The following is a 20,047-nucleotide window of genomic DNA, read 5'->3' as shown; positions in this document are numbered from 1 at the left end:
ATGACTTAGGGAGTCACAGGCACCTGGGAGCTAGGGTATAGTTGAGGGTGGAGTGAATGTTCCAACATTTACTACTATTGAAAGAAAGGCCACCCCTGTAGCTTCAGGGGGCATATTCCTACTTACCCTTTTGAATGAATTTCATAGCATTGCCATTATCATAAAGATAATAATACAAATACCTTGATATTATACAAATATCAAAACATCCATCTTGATACAACATGGAAGTACTGAAATAAAAGAATAAAATAAGTATGGCCCCTGAATTGTGTGCAATGACTCTCCTGAGCTATTAATCAATCCATGTGAAATTGCCATTTTTGGAGATCAAAGATTGTCAAATACTGGCAATTTCATGTTTCGGTGTAAAACTTTCTCCCTTTAACATAATGCAAACCTAGTGCACTGCAAATAGATCTGAGGAAGGAAATAGAGAAGGGAACACAAATTCATAGCTGGTTATCTTAACTCTGAGCCTAGTTGGGAAGGAGACTTCAGTTAAATACTACAATGGGAAAATGCCCTCAGTGAAATACTGAGACAAAAACAGATGCCCTCAGTCAAATACTGCAATGACAACCTGGACCCCCTTCTGCTTGGGGTGTAGGGCCTTGGCTTTAGCATTGCTGGAGGTCGAGACTGCATTCGAGGACAGATGGGGATTTTTGTCAAGACTATTTTCCCAAATGGATCGGCTGCAGAGGATGGAAGACTTAAAGAAGGTAGGAGAAAGCCTCTCCGTGGTTCTCAGTGGTGGTGAGTTCTGATTCCATCAGAATCTGCCTCCTTGCAAGATGTGAAGCCAGTGGCACAGCAGCCAAAGCCATGGGCTTGGGGGTCGAGAGGACATGAGCTGAATCCAACATTTACTGCATCATGGCCTTGGACAATTGATGTAACCTGAGCTTCACTTGTCTCAGTTTGTAAACTTGGAATATTAACACCGATCTTAAAGAGTTGTTGTGAAGATTAAATGAGATGATATGCGGAACATGACTTGATATTTTTATTTGGTCTTTAAGTGTCTATCTTGTCCCCTTGGATCTTGATCATATGCCTTGCCTTGAAAATTCCTGAGAGCTTGCAGGCCATTCTTGCCTCAGGGCTGGAGTACATGCACATCTTTCATATTCTCCATGCTACCTGACATTGTGCCATGCATAAACATGCTAGCAGAGTGCTTTTCTTTCTCCCAACTATTGACATGTGAATGATATATAACACTGTGTAAGTTTAAGGTGTACAACATGATGATTTGATGTGCATATATATTGGAAAATTATTAGCACACTGAGTTAGCTAACACCCTCATCATGCCACTGAATGGCCGTGGTGGTGGGGGGTGAGAACATTGAAGACTTACCCTCTTAGAAATTTTCAACTGAACAGCACAGTATTGCTAACTATAGTCACCGTGCTGTGTGATAGATCCCCAGAACCTATTCACGAGTCCTGATTTTTCTTCCTCCCTTATTAGCACACTTTCTTCGTGAAATGATGAAATGACACTATTTGTAGTTACCTTTAAAAATGCTATGACTGGTCGGTTCAGTTGACCCAAATTATAGGTACTATTCTGTTCTGCCAGCTTATTTTTTTTAACTGATAAGAGTCCATTGGAGTCTCCTTTTTCAAGCAGAGCTACCCTAGGAGCCTGTATGTAATGGTAAGACATGACCAGGCTTATTTTGATGGCAGAATATTTATTTCTCTTTTTTAGAGGAAGGATTAACTCCCAGGTGGTATTTGTGTCTAGTTTCAGAACAATGTAAAATTCTAACAGGGTGTTTTTTATAATGGATGTGCCATATGTTCATTTGATTGAAATTCATCCTGCAGTACTGGTAGAATGGAGACAAATGGAGGAAAAATCAATAGTTAGTAAAGGTTAATAGCACTTGATTCTCCTAAATACTGTTTTTTTATGTGTTCATTTACAATAAAGGTAAGTCATTGGAATGGATTTTCAATGTGTTGGATGATCTTTTAAAAATCTTGTATAAAGATTTTTAAGAGCATGAGCAATCATTTTAATGATCGTATCCTTTTCCCATATGGAAGCAAACCAAGAACCTTACCTAGTTAGGTGGTTATTTTTAAACAGATTATTTCACTTATTTTACAACTTCTGTAACTGCATTAAAGAAAAGCACATAACAAGTGCATGGAGGTACTGCCACCTTTTCAACCTCATCTACAGGATTCCTTTAATGGAAGGCACAGTGTGCCCCTGGGATTAGCTGCCCAGGAGAGGTTCTGCTGCTGTTGCTCTTTGTTACAGGTAAAGGGAGGCCTTCGTTTGTCCTGCACCGCTGTGTGAAGTTCATCTGTTCTTCTCTCAGTGGCCCCTTCGTAGTGTTTTTGATGAACTGTTATTCTAAAAAACAGACCATGTTACGAAAGTATAAACCAAAACAAACTGAGAAGTCAACTGGATGTCCAATTTCTCTTATAGTCCCAGCAGACACTATCAACAGCTGGAAAAATGACCTGACCATGCGTCCTTGGGGTTGAAGATGAGTCCAGGATAGTCTGAGAGAGAGAGAGAGAGAGAGAGAGAGAGAGAGAATGAGAATGAATGAGAGAACAATTTGGCATTAGCCCACAATAATCTCTCTTAGTCTTAATGACTGAGAACCTGGAACAACATCAGTAAGACCAGGCATCTAGACTATTTCTGGAGGGAGGACTGCCATTTTTAGATAATATCTCAAAAGTTTTTTGTCTCTGTTATTAAAACCATTTTCCACACACCATGATGATTCTGCAGGCTTGAAAACCTTGTCTTTCTGCAAATACAGAAGTGGCTTTCTCACATGTTATATATATGTTCATGCTATATTGCCAGTAGGTTTAGGTTTTTTAAACAAACACTATGAGGAAAGGCTTGGGACTCATTATTGCATTTTGATCTCTAAACTTAGGACACCTGTTATCGAACTTGGCAATGTCTAAAGAATTAGAACTTAATGCTTCCCCTGGTTGTTTTTCATTAAAGATGGAGATACAGAATTACTGCAAAAGAATATGTATTGTTATTAATTGTCCCATTTTTTTGAAATTCCTGAGAGCTATGCTAATGAAAGTAGGCTGGAACAATAAAAGTCCTTTTATAGAATTGTAAATCAGGTACCATATGGTATCCTCTTCTAGTACTGACCATGCAGTTAGATTCTAGTACATCAAAGTTTGATGTTAATGTAATTCTCCTATTTTGGCACTAGGGGATGAAATCCTAGATGTAAATGGGATACCAATAAAGGGCTTGACGTTCCAAGAAGCCATCCATACCTTTAAGGTAACCACATTCTTATTTATCTCTTTTATCTTCTTGATTTCTCTTCCCTTATTTCCTTCTGGTTTGGGTTCTTTTTTTTTTTTTTTCTTTTTTTTTTTTTTTTTTTCATCCTTTAATCTAGGAGTAGTCTGAATGTTTTAGCATTTAGAATGTTTTACTCTCTTGTTTTCTCAGCAAATCCGGAGTGGATTATTCGTCTTAACAGTACGCACAAAGTTACTGAGCCCAAGCCTCACACCCTGCTCCACACCCACACACATGAGCAGATCCAGCTCCCCCAACTTCAACACCAGTGGGGGCAGCTCAGCAGCAGGCTCCGACGAAGGCGGTTCTTCATCCCTGGGTCGCAAGGCCCCCGGGCCCAAGGACAGAATTGTCATGGAAGTCACACTCAACAAAGGTGATACCAGCTACTCCCCACTTCCTTACATTCTCTCACATAATAATTTGTCATCTGTTCCTAGGTTTCGTTTTTTTAATTTTTTCTAGGAACTGTTCCTTTGGAACAGTTTACTGCCAACAACGTATGGTATTCTGTAAATGGACAGTGGGATCACACGTAGAGATTTTAGTCATTTTGCTAAAGTGAAAAAGAGTTACCAGTAGTACAAAGTCTTTTAAGCTCTCCCCAGGTGAATCACTGTGTGTCAGAAACTCATGTTTAAAAAAAAAAAAAAAAAAAAAAATCACTGACTGACTTAATTCTAGGGCTAATAAAAAATTTTGAAGAACAAAAGATTATAGTTGAGAATACAGCTAATAACTATAAGTTGTGGGTCTTCACCAGATCTTACAGCCTTTCATCTGTTTCCTTTTCCTCTATACCTACTACAGAAATATGAGCAATGAAGTAACCAAGAGATTAGTTGCTAAAAAAGATAAGTGAAAGAAATGTATCTAGAATAAAAAATATTGGGACGTCTGGGTGGCTCAGTTGGAGGATCATGGGACTCTTGATCTCAGGGTTGTAAGTTCGAGCCCCATGTTGGGTGTAGAGATTACTTAAAAAATAAAATCTTAAAAAAATATATTACTTCGACTCTGCCTGTTTCCAAAAACAGAATTGAGGAGGTTCTTTAGACTAAGCAGAGAGCAGACAGCTGAATAATTCAGTCCGTAGTTAGCCCCTGGTTCTGCCGTGGACTCATTTCATTTACAGAGTATGATAATGTTAACAGCAAAAAGCAGGATTTACATTCTCAGTCTGGTCAAAAATAAATGATTGCTGGTCTGAATATACAGTGATGTAGCTTCATACCACTTATACTTTTTTTTAACTCTGTTTTCTTTGATGCCTCTCAGAGCCCAGAGTTGGATTAGGTATTGGTGCCTGCTGCCTGGCTCTAGAAAACAGTCCTCCAGGTATCTACATTCACAGCCTTGCCCCAGGATCAGTGGCCAAGATGGAGAGCAATCTGAGGTTTGTTGTAAACCTGATAGTATAGGCTTCTGGCATGTTCATGAATTTAGGAATGAATATATGTGTAAGATATCTGCCCTATTACATTCTTTTGTGAGATTCTAAACTTTTGTATTATTTGCAGTGATAGTATAGCCAAGATTACAATTAATTTCCAAAGATGAAAAGCTAATGTAGAAGTAGAGAACTATAGATCTTGGCTTCCCTATTTTGATCTGTTTGGACTCAGAAGCTCAGTTTCAGAAGCTTGACAAAATACAACTCTACATAGATACCTATATAGAAAGAAATATTTTCTTTCACTTTTATATTCATTTATGTAAAATTCATATGTGATGCCAGGAACTGCTCATAACAGTTCAGAATCACTGGATACAAAAGAGTCCGAAATCATGCCCTTAAACCGGGGGCCTCTTATTATTAAGTACAATCTCTTGACCTTTCCTGTTGTTTCATTCCTTTCTGAGTGATGTTGTCTAGATGCTTATTGTCTGAAATCACCACATGTCTGCTTTCTCAGTCCAGCTAGTTGAGTTGTAGCATGGATATTCTGTTATACAAGAGATGTCTAGGTGTTCTATTATATAGTAACTGCAGTGGATCTGTGCCCACCCAAACGCCACAAGAATATACACGTAGTGCACAAAGCACTCTGTGTAAACAGTATCACTTTTCCCCCCCTATAAGCTTCTAAGTCCTTGAGCAGTTGAGGAATTGTCAAAATGACATGCCTTGAGGTTGCCATTTTGGGGCCCTGTTAATAGATTATGTTATGTTTTTAGTTAATCATCAGAGTGAATTTTCATACAAAAAAAATTTAGCAAATCATCCAAAGTACATTAAAGAAAATATACTTTTAGAACCCAAGGAAAAAAAATCCTTTAATGACATCCCAAGATGATGTTTCTTTCTTGAATGGTTCCATATGTCTGGAGCCTGCCAAATGAACATTCTTCAAACACCATATAAAGAGTCTTTTGTTCTCTCCTACTGAGTTCTCTGCCTATAATTTCAAGTCAAAATGGGCATCTTGTCCCCAATTTCTCATTTGTTCAAATTTAAAACGTTTTTACAAATTCTTGGGTAACCTTTGAGCTTCAAGATATTTCCCCCTCAAATTACATTACAATAATCATTTCAAGATGGTAGGGAAAAAAAGAAAATGGTGGTGGTCAAGGAGCTACCTTGTGATGATCAAAAGGTAGACCTGAGTTCAACAGTGTGTGACATCAAGGTGGCCTCTCTAAAGTCTGTGGCCTTGTCTAAACAATAGAAATAATAATACCTGTTCAAAGGATTGTTATGGAAATTGCTTTGTATAGTGCCTGGTTTACACTCTGTGCTCAAAAAATGGTAACCCTTGTTATTGTCTTATTATCAATTTTATTTAACTTTACTACTTCTGAAAATGCAGCTAGATACGCATAAGGACTTTGCTGATTTAATATCTAATGTGTTTATATGAATGTGTTGCTTTTTCACACATATGCAAAGATGAAAAGATGTCATTTGCTTCTTTAAAGTATTCAGAAAAGGTTTCATATTATAAACCTCTCCCAGAGGGAAATCTTGTAAAAACTCAACTGTTACCACAACGTGTTGGTTATGTTGTCCTCCCTAGCCGCGGAGATCAAATCCTGGAAGTGAACTCAGTCAATGTCCGCCATGCTGCTTTAAGCAAAGTCCATACCATCCTGAGCAAATGCCCCCCAGGACCTGTTCGACTTGTCATTGGCCGGCACCCTAATCCAAAGGTGAAGTACTTCTTATTGTTCTAAATATGAAAAGATGGCTTGGTTATTTGTCCTGTAGCAGTGATTACACATATTCCTATGATGACGCACACTCTGGTAAGACAGTTCACCCAGCCGGGCTTGGGAATCAGCCTGTGGTCACACAGTGGCCAAGTAACTGATACACATGGGAACAAATCATTGATGTGGACTTCTTCATCTTCACACTCTTAGAAATTTCATTAGAAAATTTTGACAGTGTTATTGGTGAATATAAAATATGGTAGGAAGATAAGAGTGCTGGGTTCTGAGTAACTTCCAGCTGTTTGATCTCTAGTGAGATACTTAACTTTTTGGGTTTCTGCATCAAGAAAATGTGAGAGCATTGGATTAAATGATCTGTCCAGGCCATCCTTGACCTGAGGAGAATACTTCTGTCATTAAGGCTTAAGAGTCCACTAATTTTTTTTCTGCATTGATATCACATTGTTGAATTTGCAGATAATCATAGCCCCTGTATCGTGGGCCTTTGTGTTATTTGGTTGTATCTCTTTTATACTTGAGCAGTTGCTTTTAATTTTTTTAGGTTAACCAGAGCACACCTCAGCAATTTCAACTCTACTGGCTTTGAGCACTGTTTTTTGTTGTTTCAAGTACTTGATGTAAAAATCCTTTTAAATTAACTTGTCTATAATATCAGGTTATATTTTACAAAATTTAGCCTTTCCCTTTCAGTAACTCAAAATGCTCCTTAAGAACATTAGCTCTTTTGGGGGGCATCTGGGTGGCTCAGTCGGTTAAGCATCTGACTTTGGCTCAGGTCATGATCTCACAGTTCATGGGTTTGAGCCCTGTGTCAGGCTTCATGCTGACAGCTCAGAACCTGGAGCCTGCTTTGGATTCTGTTTCTCCTGTTCTATGCCCCTCCCCCTCTCTAACTCTGTCTTTCTCTCTCTCTCTCTCAAAAATCAATAAACATTAAAAAAATAGTATTAGTTCTTTTTGTGCCTATCATATGACCACCTCCTCTGTATCATTTGTACTATTATTTGATTATATCCTAAATGGTCCCAGACTGCTATGCTTGATGGACTTGTATGCCATCTTGAGAGTAAGACATGTGTGTGGAGAACTTTGGGTCATCCCATTTCTGAGATTTCTTTAGTGTATTAATTTTATAGCATCATTTTTAGTGTTTTCAGTGGTGTGTTTTTGTTATACTGATTCTCCATAGTGCTTGGACAAGGATTGCCATTAGACTGATTCAAAGTCAACTCCACTACTATTTTTTTTCCCAGATTGTGTTCTCCTGTCTATATATGTCTTAAATAAAAACTTCTTGAATAAATATCATTAAAATAAAATCAAGTCCTGCTTCTACCATTTTCCATTTTTTCCTTCTTGTCACTTCCTGTTTTTCTCTTTTACGTTTTATAGTCCTGACATTTTCCCTTGTGATCTGTTCTCCTTTGTCTCTCTGCTGTCCCCATGGCTCTCTTTGGGTCATTTTTTTTTTTAAGTTTATTTATTTTGAGAGAGAGAGTGTGCAAGCAGGGGAGGGACAGATTGCTGTCAGCAAGGAGCCTGATTCAGGGCTTGATCCCAACAACCACAAGATCATGACCTGAGCTGAAATCAAGAGGCAGACACTTAACCAACTGAACCATCCAGGCACCCCATGTCATTTTTAACACCACTTTGCCTCAAACTCACAGCTAGAGTGGTCTTGACTCCTTCCTTTAGGGTCCTCTCTGGGATTCCATCACCTGCTTCCCACTTAGGAAGCAGTCCAATAAGCTAGAGCTGACCTCGCACATCCCTCAACAACATTATAAAAAATTAAGTTCTCAGTGGTTTCCAGGCATTCGTTTCAAGGCATGCCTGACTTCAAAATCCATTCCAAAATAGCACAGGTCACGATTTGTTGGGAGGTCTGCTTCGTCTCAGCCCAAAAGCATCTACCTAATTTGCCAGTACAATCAAACATCAGAATGGCATTTAAGCGCAAAGCATAATAATTCTGATGGACTGGTGGTCTGCGATCCTGTTGAATACAGGTTAATTCATGTTTCTGGCCACAGTAAATGGTCATCATGATGGTGTGGGAGATACATCCAGCAAAACCAGATTTCAGTATTTGTTTTACTAGATTTCACATTTCTTCCTAGGTAAACATGGTGTTCTTAATTGTAACATATACTATATTTTTCTTTTGGTCAAGATTCCATTTTATGTTTAATGTATTTTTATACCGCTCACCCCAGCATCTCATGCCAGTAGTACATTTTGATACTGAATGTATGTACTTCCTTAGTTTTCATGTTGTTCCAATAGAAATACCACAAGGATTTTCTTTTCTTCTGTTTCTCATAATGACTGGCGCAGTGACTGCCCAACTGGGACATTCAAACCCTCCAGGTCTAGACAAGCTAAGATTTGGACTTACTCAGGTCACAGCTTCTAGCTTATGTTAAGTAGAAGAAAGTCATAGAGGTCCATTTTTAACTGGTCCTGGGGCTCTCAGCATGACTAGAATTATCCAGGAAATCTTTCACTTGTTTCAAAACCTGACCATTTTTCTCCCACTCAGAAAAATAGTTGCAAATATTGAAAGTCTAATGTCAATTAGAAAATGGCAACCTTGCAATTCTTGCAAATTGGCAAGAAAAATTTGCAACCACCATATAAGCTTATATTTTCCCTAACTCATTTATACAAAATTACTTTTGCTTTATGAAGTATATGTGTGTGTTTTAGTGTATATGCTTTGTGCATGTATATATATATATATTTTATTTCCTGTGAAGGTTGCTAGAAAGTATTACATAAAAGCCATGATGTGATTATGATTTATCTGTTAGATTAAAACATAATGCTGAATCTTGCATAACTTTATTTACTTATTAAGAAAAATTGCTATGCTTATCCAAATATTACTTATGCTAAATGTTATTTTAGTACATAAAATTACCATTCTAAGTTTACAGTATTCTTACCTTTAAAAAAGAAACTCTATGCAAGTTATGTAATTGTCTTTTAAAATACCTCGTAGTTCAGCATTTTTCAGGCTTTAAACTTTTTTTCCATATTGAATAATGACAGTTAGGGATAACAACTAATGGGGGAAAAATGCATGAATCTACCATGATCCTAATAAATATAGAAGGAAAAGAAGAGTTATAAAATGACAATTTTGAAAACTTCATCATAAAAATTGATTCAAATAAGAATAATCAATGATGCTAAAACCATTGAGTAAAAATATACTGGGGAGCAGGATATTGATGTTGTCTGAAGCTGTTTCCTCCCAGATTACTCATTGATGACCAAAAAAAAAAAAAAAAAATCTAGTAAAGAAATGTGGTGAAGTCCGTCCTAATCAAGTGGTCAAAGTTACCATCAGTCATGAAACATGAAATGCTGACCCTGAGTGCCTCTCTGATGCACTGAAAAGGAAACAGTTGTTGTAGTTTTTCTGCAAAAAAAAAAAAAATACATAATCTAAATCTCAGCATGAAAAAACTATTAGATCCTAATTGAGGGTTTGATTGGCCTAAGTTTCTTCCAGAATATCAGTATTGTGACAGACAAAAGCTCAGTAGTGTTTTGGATTAAAGGAGTCTAAAAAAGACTTGACCCTAAATTGAATTCTGGATTGCCAAAAATGAAATTTCTATAAAGCATTACTATGCAAAGGAGTTAGTTGGCGACAATCCGCTAAAGATCCACAACAAGATAAGGAGCTTGCACCAGAATGCAAATCAGTTACATCACTAGGGCCACCACTCAGTTCAGTGGACATTTTTCCCCCAGCAAGACACTGTTGGGAAAGAAGCTGAGTGTTGGTAAGCATTCTGGAGGAAAATCCTATCTCCTCACAAGCTGGCATCAAACTTCCTGTGAACTACTTCTGTCTACTGACACATTTTGAGTAGCATTTATGAAGGACGGTGTTAGTACAGTTGGCTAAATTGGAATATGAAATGTGCATTAGACAGTCATTTGTGTCAATGTTAAATTTCCTAGAATTGACAATAGTACCGGGGTTATTAAAGAGAATGTTCTTGTTTTTAGGAGGTTTGTAACCTCTTAACGTCTGCAACTGACTCCCAAATTAAAATGTTAAATGGTGTGTGTATCTGTATAAAGAAAGAGCATGAGTGTAAATGTGGGAGAATGTTTTAAAAAACAACAATGAAGAATTTGCTACTCTTGTGTTACTTTTACAAGTTTTATGTAGGTTTGAAATTGTTTAAGTAAAATCTAGGAAAAAAATTAGAAGTGAGTGTTCTAGAGAGAGGCAGGTATCAGCCATGTAGCACCTGAAAGCTTTAATGAATTTGAAAACCAACTGAGGGTCTGATTTTGAATACATTGTTTGAAGCAATATGTTAACCTGGCAATATTTCTTATACGCCCTGAGCTATTGCTTCAGAGGATGGTCATAATCTTTGGTCCTGTGGTTTTCCTCTTTATTTGCACTCAGCCTCTGACTCTGGTCCTAGCTACTTTTTTTGGGGGGGGAAATAAATAAAACCAGCTAATTTGTGCTTTCTGCTGAAAACCAGGTTTCCGAGCAGGAAATGGATGCAGTGATAGCACGCAGCACTTATCAGGAGAGCAAAGAGGCCAATTCGTCTCCTGGCTTAGGTACTGTATTTGCACATTTTCATTCAACACTCAGAAGAGTCTCTCAATTAACCTTCCCCATGGGACACTCCCCAATGCAATGTTATTGGTTGGATTGTTTGTAATTACCAGGTTTGGCAGAAGTAGTTGTCCAAGAGATTCTGTGCTTTTTCTTAGCATCTACTTTTGATTTCTGCAGTTATTTAATGTGCTTTATTAAAGTTCTAATTATGCATGCTTCTTGTACTACAAGATCATTTGCAAAAATGAGTTAGCGGCATTTCGTGTGTTTTATGTACAATTCATATAAAATGTTTTAGGTAAAAATGAAGTAATCCCAAAATATCAGTTGTTTGATAGATGCAGAGTGGTCTCCATTCCAAAACCTGGGGTTTCTTTACATGAATTAAAAATTTCCACAAAGTATGGCAGCTCTATTTCAATAATAAGTCGGTATTTTTTTAAGTTTCAACTTAAGGGTAATAGAGGCTCCCAAAATCATGATTTTCTGCTTCTTTAAGTGGGAAACTTAAGGCAGAGAAGGACTGAAATAGTAAGAATTTCATATGAATTTTAAATGTGAAACATTCCATCAAGTTTTGAAAGTAATGTTTCCGGTAGAATAGAAATCCAAAGGGACTCTGCAAACATGTCTCAACTCAAGATATTACTGATGTTAAGATTGATGTCAGGAGAAAAAAGAACTGAGACATGAGTTACTGGTTGTCAGAGGAAAAGGAAGACTTAAGATTTTTTGGCAGCCATGTAATGCCCTGATTATTTCCATCCATAATTAATATATTTAAAGTGGGCACAACCATAATGGGCTCTTTATTCGGCCATCTCCTTCTCCTGACCTGACTGCAAGCTGTCCTCTCCTAAGCCTGGCGTACCCATTCGATCATTTATTATGAAAGATTTTATTAAGCTATGGACCTCATGCCCAAGATCTTTTTGCTCATGGCATAGAATTTAAAGTTTCAATGCAGAATCTTCACATCCTTCTACTAAAAACCAAAATACGTTATTCAACCCTCTCCCCAGTTTCTTCATGGGTTTCTTGAGTGGGACTTCTTTTTCGTTGATCCTTCGATCCGTTCAGCAGATATCACCGAATACTTCCTAGACCCAGGTGCAATGCTGAGCATTGTGGAGTCAGATCACTGAAGATCTCAGCCCTGTAGATGAATAGCTGAGGAAGGAATATGAGAGGCATCCACTTATAATTAAATTATACTGTGTGTATGGAAATTGGTGTGTGGATAATATAAAGTACTCTCGAGATTCAGAAGAAGTTACTTCCAACTGGGTGATCCCATGGAGGTGGTAGCATCCAAGTTAGGGCTTGAAGCATGAGCAGAACCTTGGGGGGGTGGGGTGGGGTGGGGATCGGGTCAAGTGCATACATGTCTACCACCTATGCACACAGCCCATCAGTGTCAGTCAAGCAGAGAAGAGTTAATATGTTTGGCTCCTTCTTTTCTAGTTGAGAATGAGAGCCTAGTTGTAAGAATTGGAGCTGCGCTCTTTTAACTTTATGGTGAATTTTCCCTCCAACAGGTACCCCCTTGAAGAGTCCCTCTCTTGCAAAAAAGGTGAGTCAAGGCACACTGCTGCCTCGCTCAGCTGGCCCACGAACCGATTCCTGGAGCCCAGAAGCCAAACCTGAGGGCCCAGCCCATATTTCTGTCCATGAGTCATTTTGGCCACTCTACACAGACAACTGCAACGATGCTAATTTGAGAACAAATATAAAAATGTGTGTTTCTTTCATTAATTATTCATCTAGGAAAAGAATAGAGCAACAAAATAAAAGAAGTGAGCTGCAGTTTTTCTTTTTAATTTTTTTTAACGTTTATTTTTGAAAGAGAGAGAGAGCATGCGTATGTGTTGGGGAGGGGCAGAAAGAGTGAAGGAGACACAAAATCTGAAGCAGACTCCAGGTTCCTAGCTGTCAGCAAAGAGCCTGATGCGGGGCTCAAACTCACAAACCGTGAGATCATGACCTGAGCCCCGTGAGCTGCAGTTTGAAGGATAGTTTACAACCTGCTCCACAATAAAGGGTCCCAGTTGGTTTGGGGGGAGCCTGTGACTTTAAGCAGACTGGAATCATTCTCAGCTGGCGGCCCCTCAATCCCAGTGGATCAGAGCCCAGGATTCAAACTCCCCTCTTCCTTGTTCTATCACTAGGTTGAACCAGTGGCTGGGAATTTATTTCTATTTTCCTCTCTCTCTCCCCCAGTGTTTTTCCTGGGATGGTTGATACAGTGCTGCTGTGGCTTTTCTGATCATTGCTAAGCATTTGGCAAAAAAAAAAAAAATCTTTTAAAAACATGGTCTGGCCGCAACTGTTGGCTTTTTCCTTAATTGTTTAATTTAGCCATCCTGAAGTAAATGGAACTGGGTGTTTATTGTCACCACTGTTTCACAGGACCATGGATTCGAACAAAGTGTTCTTGGAAAGACAGGAAGTAATTACTGTTTCAGCTGATCAGCTTCTGGTGTGCTTGCTCATCATCCACCACTGTCTTCTCCAACAGGACCCCCTGATTTCTGACCCCGAACCCGCCCAGTACTTTGCCCCCGGTGTCCCAGGCCCCCTGTCAGACTTCATGGTGGCCGGCTCTGAGGACGAGGATCACCCAGGAAGTGGCTGCAGCATCTCTGAAGACGGTGGCCTGCCACCCAGCACCTCCAGTAAACAATGACTGTTTTCTGACTTGGGCCACATGGGTTTACGTATTATGATGCTTTTATGTGAACGGAGAACTGGAACCCAAGCCTCTGGTTGAGTAGAAGCCATCTTTGTTCCCTGACTAAATTCAGAGTTTATTCTTAGAAAATGCAGCCCACCATTTAATGACGGGCCCCTCAGGTCTGCGGTAAAGGATCTGGACACCTGTTCTGCACCCAGGGTGTTGGAGGTGGCTAAACCAGCATTTAGATGCTATTTACATAACTTAGTCTTGAAATTTATGGCATGAAATCAGGTTAGCAACCTGATGGCTTTATGTTTTAGGGGAACCCTAGCCAAGATCCAGGTCCCTTCCCTCACTGGGCCCTAACTTCATTCTTTTTAGAAGGCAGCGAGTGAAAGATTCTGAACCCGTAAGAGAGATGTTATCAAACAGGTGTTTTTAAATCTCATTGATTACGCTCTCACTATAATATGAGGTAATCCCATGTGAACCATACTGATTTGTCAGGCTTCTGCTGGTGTGGTTTGCTTTTTTTTTTTTTTTTTTTTTTTGTAATGTTTATTTATTTTTGAGACAAAGAGAGACAGAGCATGAATGGGGGAGGGTCGGAGAGAGGGAGACAGAATCTGAAGCAGGCTCCAGGCTCTGAGCTGTCAGCACAGAGCCCAAGGCGGGGCTTGAACTCACAGACCGCGAGTTTCACAGGACAAATAAACACTAAAAAAATTACCAAAAAATATATATTTTTTTAATGTTTATTCATTTTTGAGAGAGAGTGAGAGTGAGCATGAGTGGGGGAGGGGCAGAGAGAGAGGGAGACACAGAATCTGAAGCAGGCTCCAGGCTCTGAGCTGTTCACACAGAGCCCGACATGGTGCTCAACTCACAAACCGCGAGATCATGACCTTAGCCAAAGTCAGACGCTCAACCAACTGAGCCACCCAAGCACCCCTGCACTTTTTTTTTTTTAATTTCTAATGTCTGAACAAGAACATCTCTGTCTTAGGACAGGCAGACTTAACCACTCTGGCTTTCATTTGAAGCAGCTGATGTGCTTACTCTAGTCTCTGATGGAAACATTTCAAGGTGGAAGCACGTGTAATTTTTCTTTCATTTAGCAAGATGCAAAGAGTTTGCTGAGCAAACAAGTTTTCCCCTATCCCTGGTTGGTTACAGACAATATAATATCAGGCTCCCTGTACCATGTTCTAGGAGCTTATGTGCCCCCCGTACCCAGCCCCCACTCCTTGCCCCTGAGGAAGGGCCTCCTGTGATGAAGGGGGGCCTCACAGGATAAGGTCCTGGAGTGCAGGGCTTGCTGGTCTCTGGGTGTCCTCCCAAAAAGGAGCTCCCAGCAGCAGCATCTAGTGCGAACCCCAGCCATGTATCAGGCATCATGGGTGTTGATGAATTAAACATTTCTGTCTCTAGGCAGCATACATGTGCAAACCAAATCCAGAGATTGAAGTAAAAAAAAGAAAAAAATTTTAAACAAGAAAAGAGGCCAGTGGGAAAAGGAGAGAGGGACTCTGGCTGTCCACTCTGTGCAAATCCCAAGAAGCCCTATCATCTAAGCCTGGTCTTCAGTGGCCAGAGGACGAATAGGTGGCAGTTGTGAATGGGGGGGGTGCTCATGTATAATGAGGGGGGTTGAGTTGTAAAACCAGGCCAGACGGGAAACCCTGTCTCATTTGATGATTTCTTTCCCCCTCCCCACCAGCTCACAAGGAACCAGGAAAAGCCAGGGCCAACAGCCTCGTGTCTCTAGGAAGCCAGCGGGCCTCGGGGCTCTTCCACAAGCAGGTGACGGTTGCCAGACAAGCCAGTCTCCCTGGGAGCCCGCAGGTGCTCCGAAACCCTCTCGTCCGCCAGAGGAGGGTTGGCTGCTATGACACAGACGATGCCAGTGACGAAGAAGAGTTTGATGGCGAAGGGGATTGCGTTTCCCTCCCAGGGACCCTCTCTGGTCCCAGCAGGTCTCTGCCAGAGGACGACTGTAGGCAGGTCTTGATGACCTCTTCCAAGGTCATGAGTATCAACAACCAGGAGGAACATCCCCAGAAAACACTGGTCAGTAAGGCCTCCTCAGTGCCTCTCCTGGGCAGCTCGCTGGACTTAGAGGAGAGTGTCCAAGAGGGCACGGGGGACACTCCTTCCCATTCAGCCAACCTGTTGGCCTCGGTAGCGGCCCCCAAGGGTGGCCCTGGCCGCTCAGGGAAGAAGGAACTATCAGGATCTAAGAGTTCCCCCAAATTGGAATACAAAGCCGATACAGGCCCCCAGAATCTGGTGCGCACAGATGTCTCCAGGTCCCCCCAGCAGAAGAATGACAACCTGGGGTCCAGGCACAAACCAGTGGCCAGGGTCAGCCCACACCACAAGAGGCCCGAGGCTGACGCCAGGCCCAGCAACTCCGAGACTGAAAACCTAGCTGATGAAGCTGATGACCCATGTATCCAGGCCACTTCTGGCAGAGAGACCGGGACTGATTTTCATCCCGATGGAACCGTGGAGAAGGTAACTGGTTTCCTTTCAGTTACTTGGGATCTCAGTGACTTTTGTGTAAGTGAATACGGAGTGTGTTAGGAAGCAGAGGGTATCCTGCCTGGAAGAGGGGGAATGGTTGGAGAAACAGACCGTAGCAGCTGGTGGGGGGAACATGCCCAGGTATTGAGTCATAGGTCATTCTGCCAAAAGATGAAATCCCTCTCTTACCTGTACACGGGACCTGTACACATGGTTGATGAGGGAAGGGCGGCACTAGGCTGGTGAAGAAGAACGCTGGGTCTGGTCCACTGGCTGGTTGGGTGACCATTGAGGCAAGTTGTTGAGTCTTTGTGAGGCACAGTTGTCTGGACCACTGAGGAGAGATCGTGCCCTGATTCTGAGGAGGGATTCTGCCCTGATTATCTCTCAGAGCCAGAGGGACCGTCACACAGGCTAACAGTGATTCTCTCCAGCTGGTGACGTTCTGCGCGATCCTTATTTTTTCAGACTTTTTACGGCAACTGTGTAATAATCAAAACTATTCGTACCCTTATTGTGAGAATCACATGAAAAATTGGGCAGGCATTCACTTAGAAACTTAACATGCACCTGGGCGCCTGGCAGGCTCAGTCTGACTCTCCATCTTGGGGTTGTGAGTTCCAGCCCCATGTTGACGGTAAAGAAGACTGAAAAAGAAAATCTTAAAAAAAAAAAAAAAAAAAAAAGGGGCGCCTGGGTGGCGCAGTCGGTTAAGCGTCCGACTTCAGCCAGGTCACGATCTCGCGGTCTGTGAGTTCGAGCCCCGCATCAGGCTCTGGGCTGATGGCTCGGAGCCTGGAGCCTGTTTCCGATTCTGTGTCTCCCTCTGTCTCTGCCCCTCCCCCGTTCATGCTCTGTCTCTCTCTGTCCCAAAAATAAAAAACGTTGAAAAAAAAAAATTTTTTTTTAATAAAATAAAAAAAAAAAGAAAACTTATAATGCACCACTTTAAATGCGAGTCAACATTATTTACGTTACAACTTGGTTACATGTATGTTAGAATGGTCCAGATTGTCAAATTGCTTGATTTTCAAAAAAATTTTTTTAATGTTTGTTTATTTTTGAGAGACAGAGACACAGAGTGCAGGCGGGGGAGGGCAGAGAGAGAGGGAGACACAGAATCTGAAGCAGGCTCCAGGCTTCAAGTGTCAGAGCCCAAGGCAGGGCTCAACCCCACAAACCGTAAGATCATCACCTGAGCCACAGTCGGACGCTCAACCAACTGAGCCACCCAGGCACCTCTCACATGGCTTGATTTTAGTCAGTATACCTCCACGTAAGCAAGGAGGAGTAAGAGAAACAAATGTTTGCGATCTCAACATAAATAGTTTCTCTCTGAGCTGATTGTAAGGCCGCATCTATAAAGATACATGTTCAAGTGGTTTATACAAACATATGTGTAAACAGACCCAGAACATATGAAGTCATAAAAACTATATTAGGCAGAAGGGATTTTTGTTAACCATATAGAAAAAGTAGAAACACATCTTTTTTCATCCTCCTAAAATATGTTACTACTTCCAACTAGCATATGTGTTTTAAAATGCAATGTTCGGCTGATGGGTTAACCCCTTCTTTTAAAAAGTATCAGCCAGTTTTGGATAACTATATAAATCAAGGGTTTTGTTCATAATTGTTTATAAAATAAGAGCTTTTGTCATTGTGAATGAGTATTCCCAATAAGAATTTTGAGAAGCATTTAAAACTTTTGCACAAAAGTTTAACTCTTCTCTTAAAAAAATTTATTTCAAAAATATGATTTCATCTATACATCAGAAAGAAAATAGAATGCATTGCCATTTATGGGGCGCCTGGGTGGCTCAGTCAGTTAAGCACCCAACTCTTGATTTCAGCTCAGGTCTTGATCTCGTGGTTCGTGGGATCGAGTCCCACCTCAGGCTGCGCACTGACAGCACGGAGCCTGCTTGGGAGTCTCTCTCCCTTTCTCTCTGCCCTTTGCCTGCTTGGTCACATGATCTCTCTCTCTCTCTCTCTCTCAAAATAAACAAAATTTACACTTGATCTTAGCCAAAAGGCCGAGAAGCAATAAATAAATAAACTTTTAAAAAAATGCATTGTCATTAAGTATTTACCCTCAAATATTGGGAGCTTAAAAAGAAAAAAAACCTTCGGTAAGTAAGTTGTCTTCTGCTGTTTTTACTTAATACTTTTGAAGTTGAGACGAATGCCACATAACATAAAATGAAACACTGTAGAATACAGTTCAGTGGCACTTGGTGCATTCACAGTGCTGTTCGGTCACACCTCTGTCTAATGCCAAACCTCTTTCATTGTTTTGTATTACATTTATGCCTTACTAATTCCAAACCTCTTTTGCTGTTTTCTATTACGTTTATGCCTTACTGCTAAAGAGAAATAACTGACTCAAACCCTGTGCAGATTTCCCTCAGCAGATACTAAATGATTTTTATACAAGAGCCGCTGAAAGACGCTGTATCCATTTCACCTCTCTCCTCTGCTGCCACCTTTGGGCCACTTTGTGGAGACTCCTTAACTCTGAGAGTGAATTTCAAATCTGATTTAACTTCCTGGCGGGGTGGTTTTGCGATTTTTTTCTTTCTTTATTTTTTTTTCAGTAGGTTTTAGATAGAAGAAAGGAAGATGAAGTAATTGACACTTGGCTAAAGTGAAATTTTGAAAGATTAAATGTCCGTTTCATTTGTCCAGATGAGTCCTGGCCCTAAGTACCAAACTGAGATGCTGACCTTACAGTCATGGATATTATCATTACTGTACACAGACAATAATACCTACGTCTGTATAGCCTTTTGTGGGCTGTATTTTTTTTTTTTTTTACTCATTTACTCATCTTTTATTTAAATCTCTGTGAGTTAGACAGGGCAAGTCTTATCCCCAATTTTTTCCCCATTTGTTTCTCCTGTGGTAAAATCCACCTTATGTGAAAATGTACAGTTCAGTGGTATTAATATGTTAATTATGTTGTGCATTCATCACCACCACCTCCTGAACTCTTTTCATCTTGTGAAACAGAAACTCTGTATCTGTTATATAATAACTCTCCCACCAGCCCCCAGAAACCACCACTCTGTCTTCTGTCTCTCTGATTTCTACTCCTCTCAATACCTTATAAAAGTGGAATCATACAGTTTGTCTTTTTGTGACTGGCTTATTTCACTTCACATAATGTCCTCAAGGTTCATCCCTTTTGTAGCCTGGATCAGAATCTCCTTTCCAAGACTGAGTAATATCCCATTTTCGGTATATCCCCCATTTTGATTATCCAGTGATCAACGGACACTTGAACTGCTTTCACATTTTAGCTATTGTGAATAGTGCTTCTATAAACATGGCAATACACATACCTCTTAGAGACCCTGCTTTCAGTTCTTCTGGGTGTATACCCAGAAGTCGGATATGTGGATCGTATGGTATTTCTGTGTTTATTTTTTTGAGAAGCCTCCGTAGCCTTTTCCATAGCGGCTCAACCATTTCACATTCCCGCCAACAGTGCACACGGTTCCGGTTTCTCCACATCCTCGCCAACACCTGTTATTTCTGCTTTTGATTATAGCCACCCTCATGGGTGTGGGGTGACATCTCAGTGTGATTCTGATCTGCAGTTCCCTGATCACCCACATTCCAAAGTTAGGAAAACTGAGGCTTAGGAAGAATGACAAGTCCATATAATTTCTAGTGGATCTCACACCCAGAATCTGGATCTCGTGGCTCCTCATCCGGGGTTCTCTGAAATTCCCCA

The 20,047-nt window shown here is 40.5% G+C and overlaps 1 protein-coding gene across 5 annotated transcripts in view; it reads left to right on the top strand.

Annotated features, from left to right (window-relative positions):
• PDZD2 (PDZ domain containing 2) overlaps positions 1-20,047 on the top strand; it is a 139,316-nt gene that overhangs the window by 98,579 nt on the left and 20,690 nt on the right. For all 5 annotated transcript variants that reach the window (XM_042952595.1, XM_042952588.1, XM_042952602.1 and 2 more), the window contains 9 exons: positions 611-725; positions 3,228-3,301; positions 3,476-3,701; positions 4,604-4,721; positions 6,343-6,475; positions 11,023-11,104; positions 12,644-12,678; positions 13,624-13,780; positions 15,503-16,299. In XM_042952595.1, coding sequence (XP_042808529.1) covers positions 611-725; positions 3,228-3,301; positions 3,476-3,701; positions 4,604-4,721; positions 6,343-6,475; positions 11,023-11,104; positions 12,644-12,678; positions 13,624-13,780; positions 15,503-16,299 — 1,737 coding nt within the window. The remainder of the gene's footprint in view (positions 1-610; positions 726-3,227; positions 3,302-3,475; positions 3,702-4,603; positions 4,722-6,342; positions 6,476-11,022; positions 11,105-12,643; positions 12,679-13,623; positions 13,781-15,502; positions 16,300-20,047) is intronic.

This window comes from Panthera leo, chromosome A1 (genome assembly GCF_018350215.1).
Source record: "Panthera leo isolate Ple1 chromosome A1, P.leo_Ple1_pat1.1, whole genome shotgun sequence".
In the NCBI taxonomy this organism is placed as follows: Eukaryota; Metazoa; Chordata; class Mammalia; order Carnivora; family Felidae; genus Panthera; species Panthera leo.
This window is presented reverse-complemented; position numbering and strand designations above follow the sequence as displayed.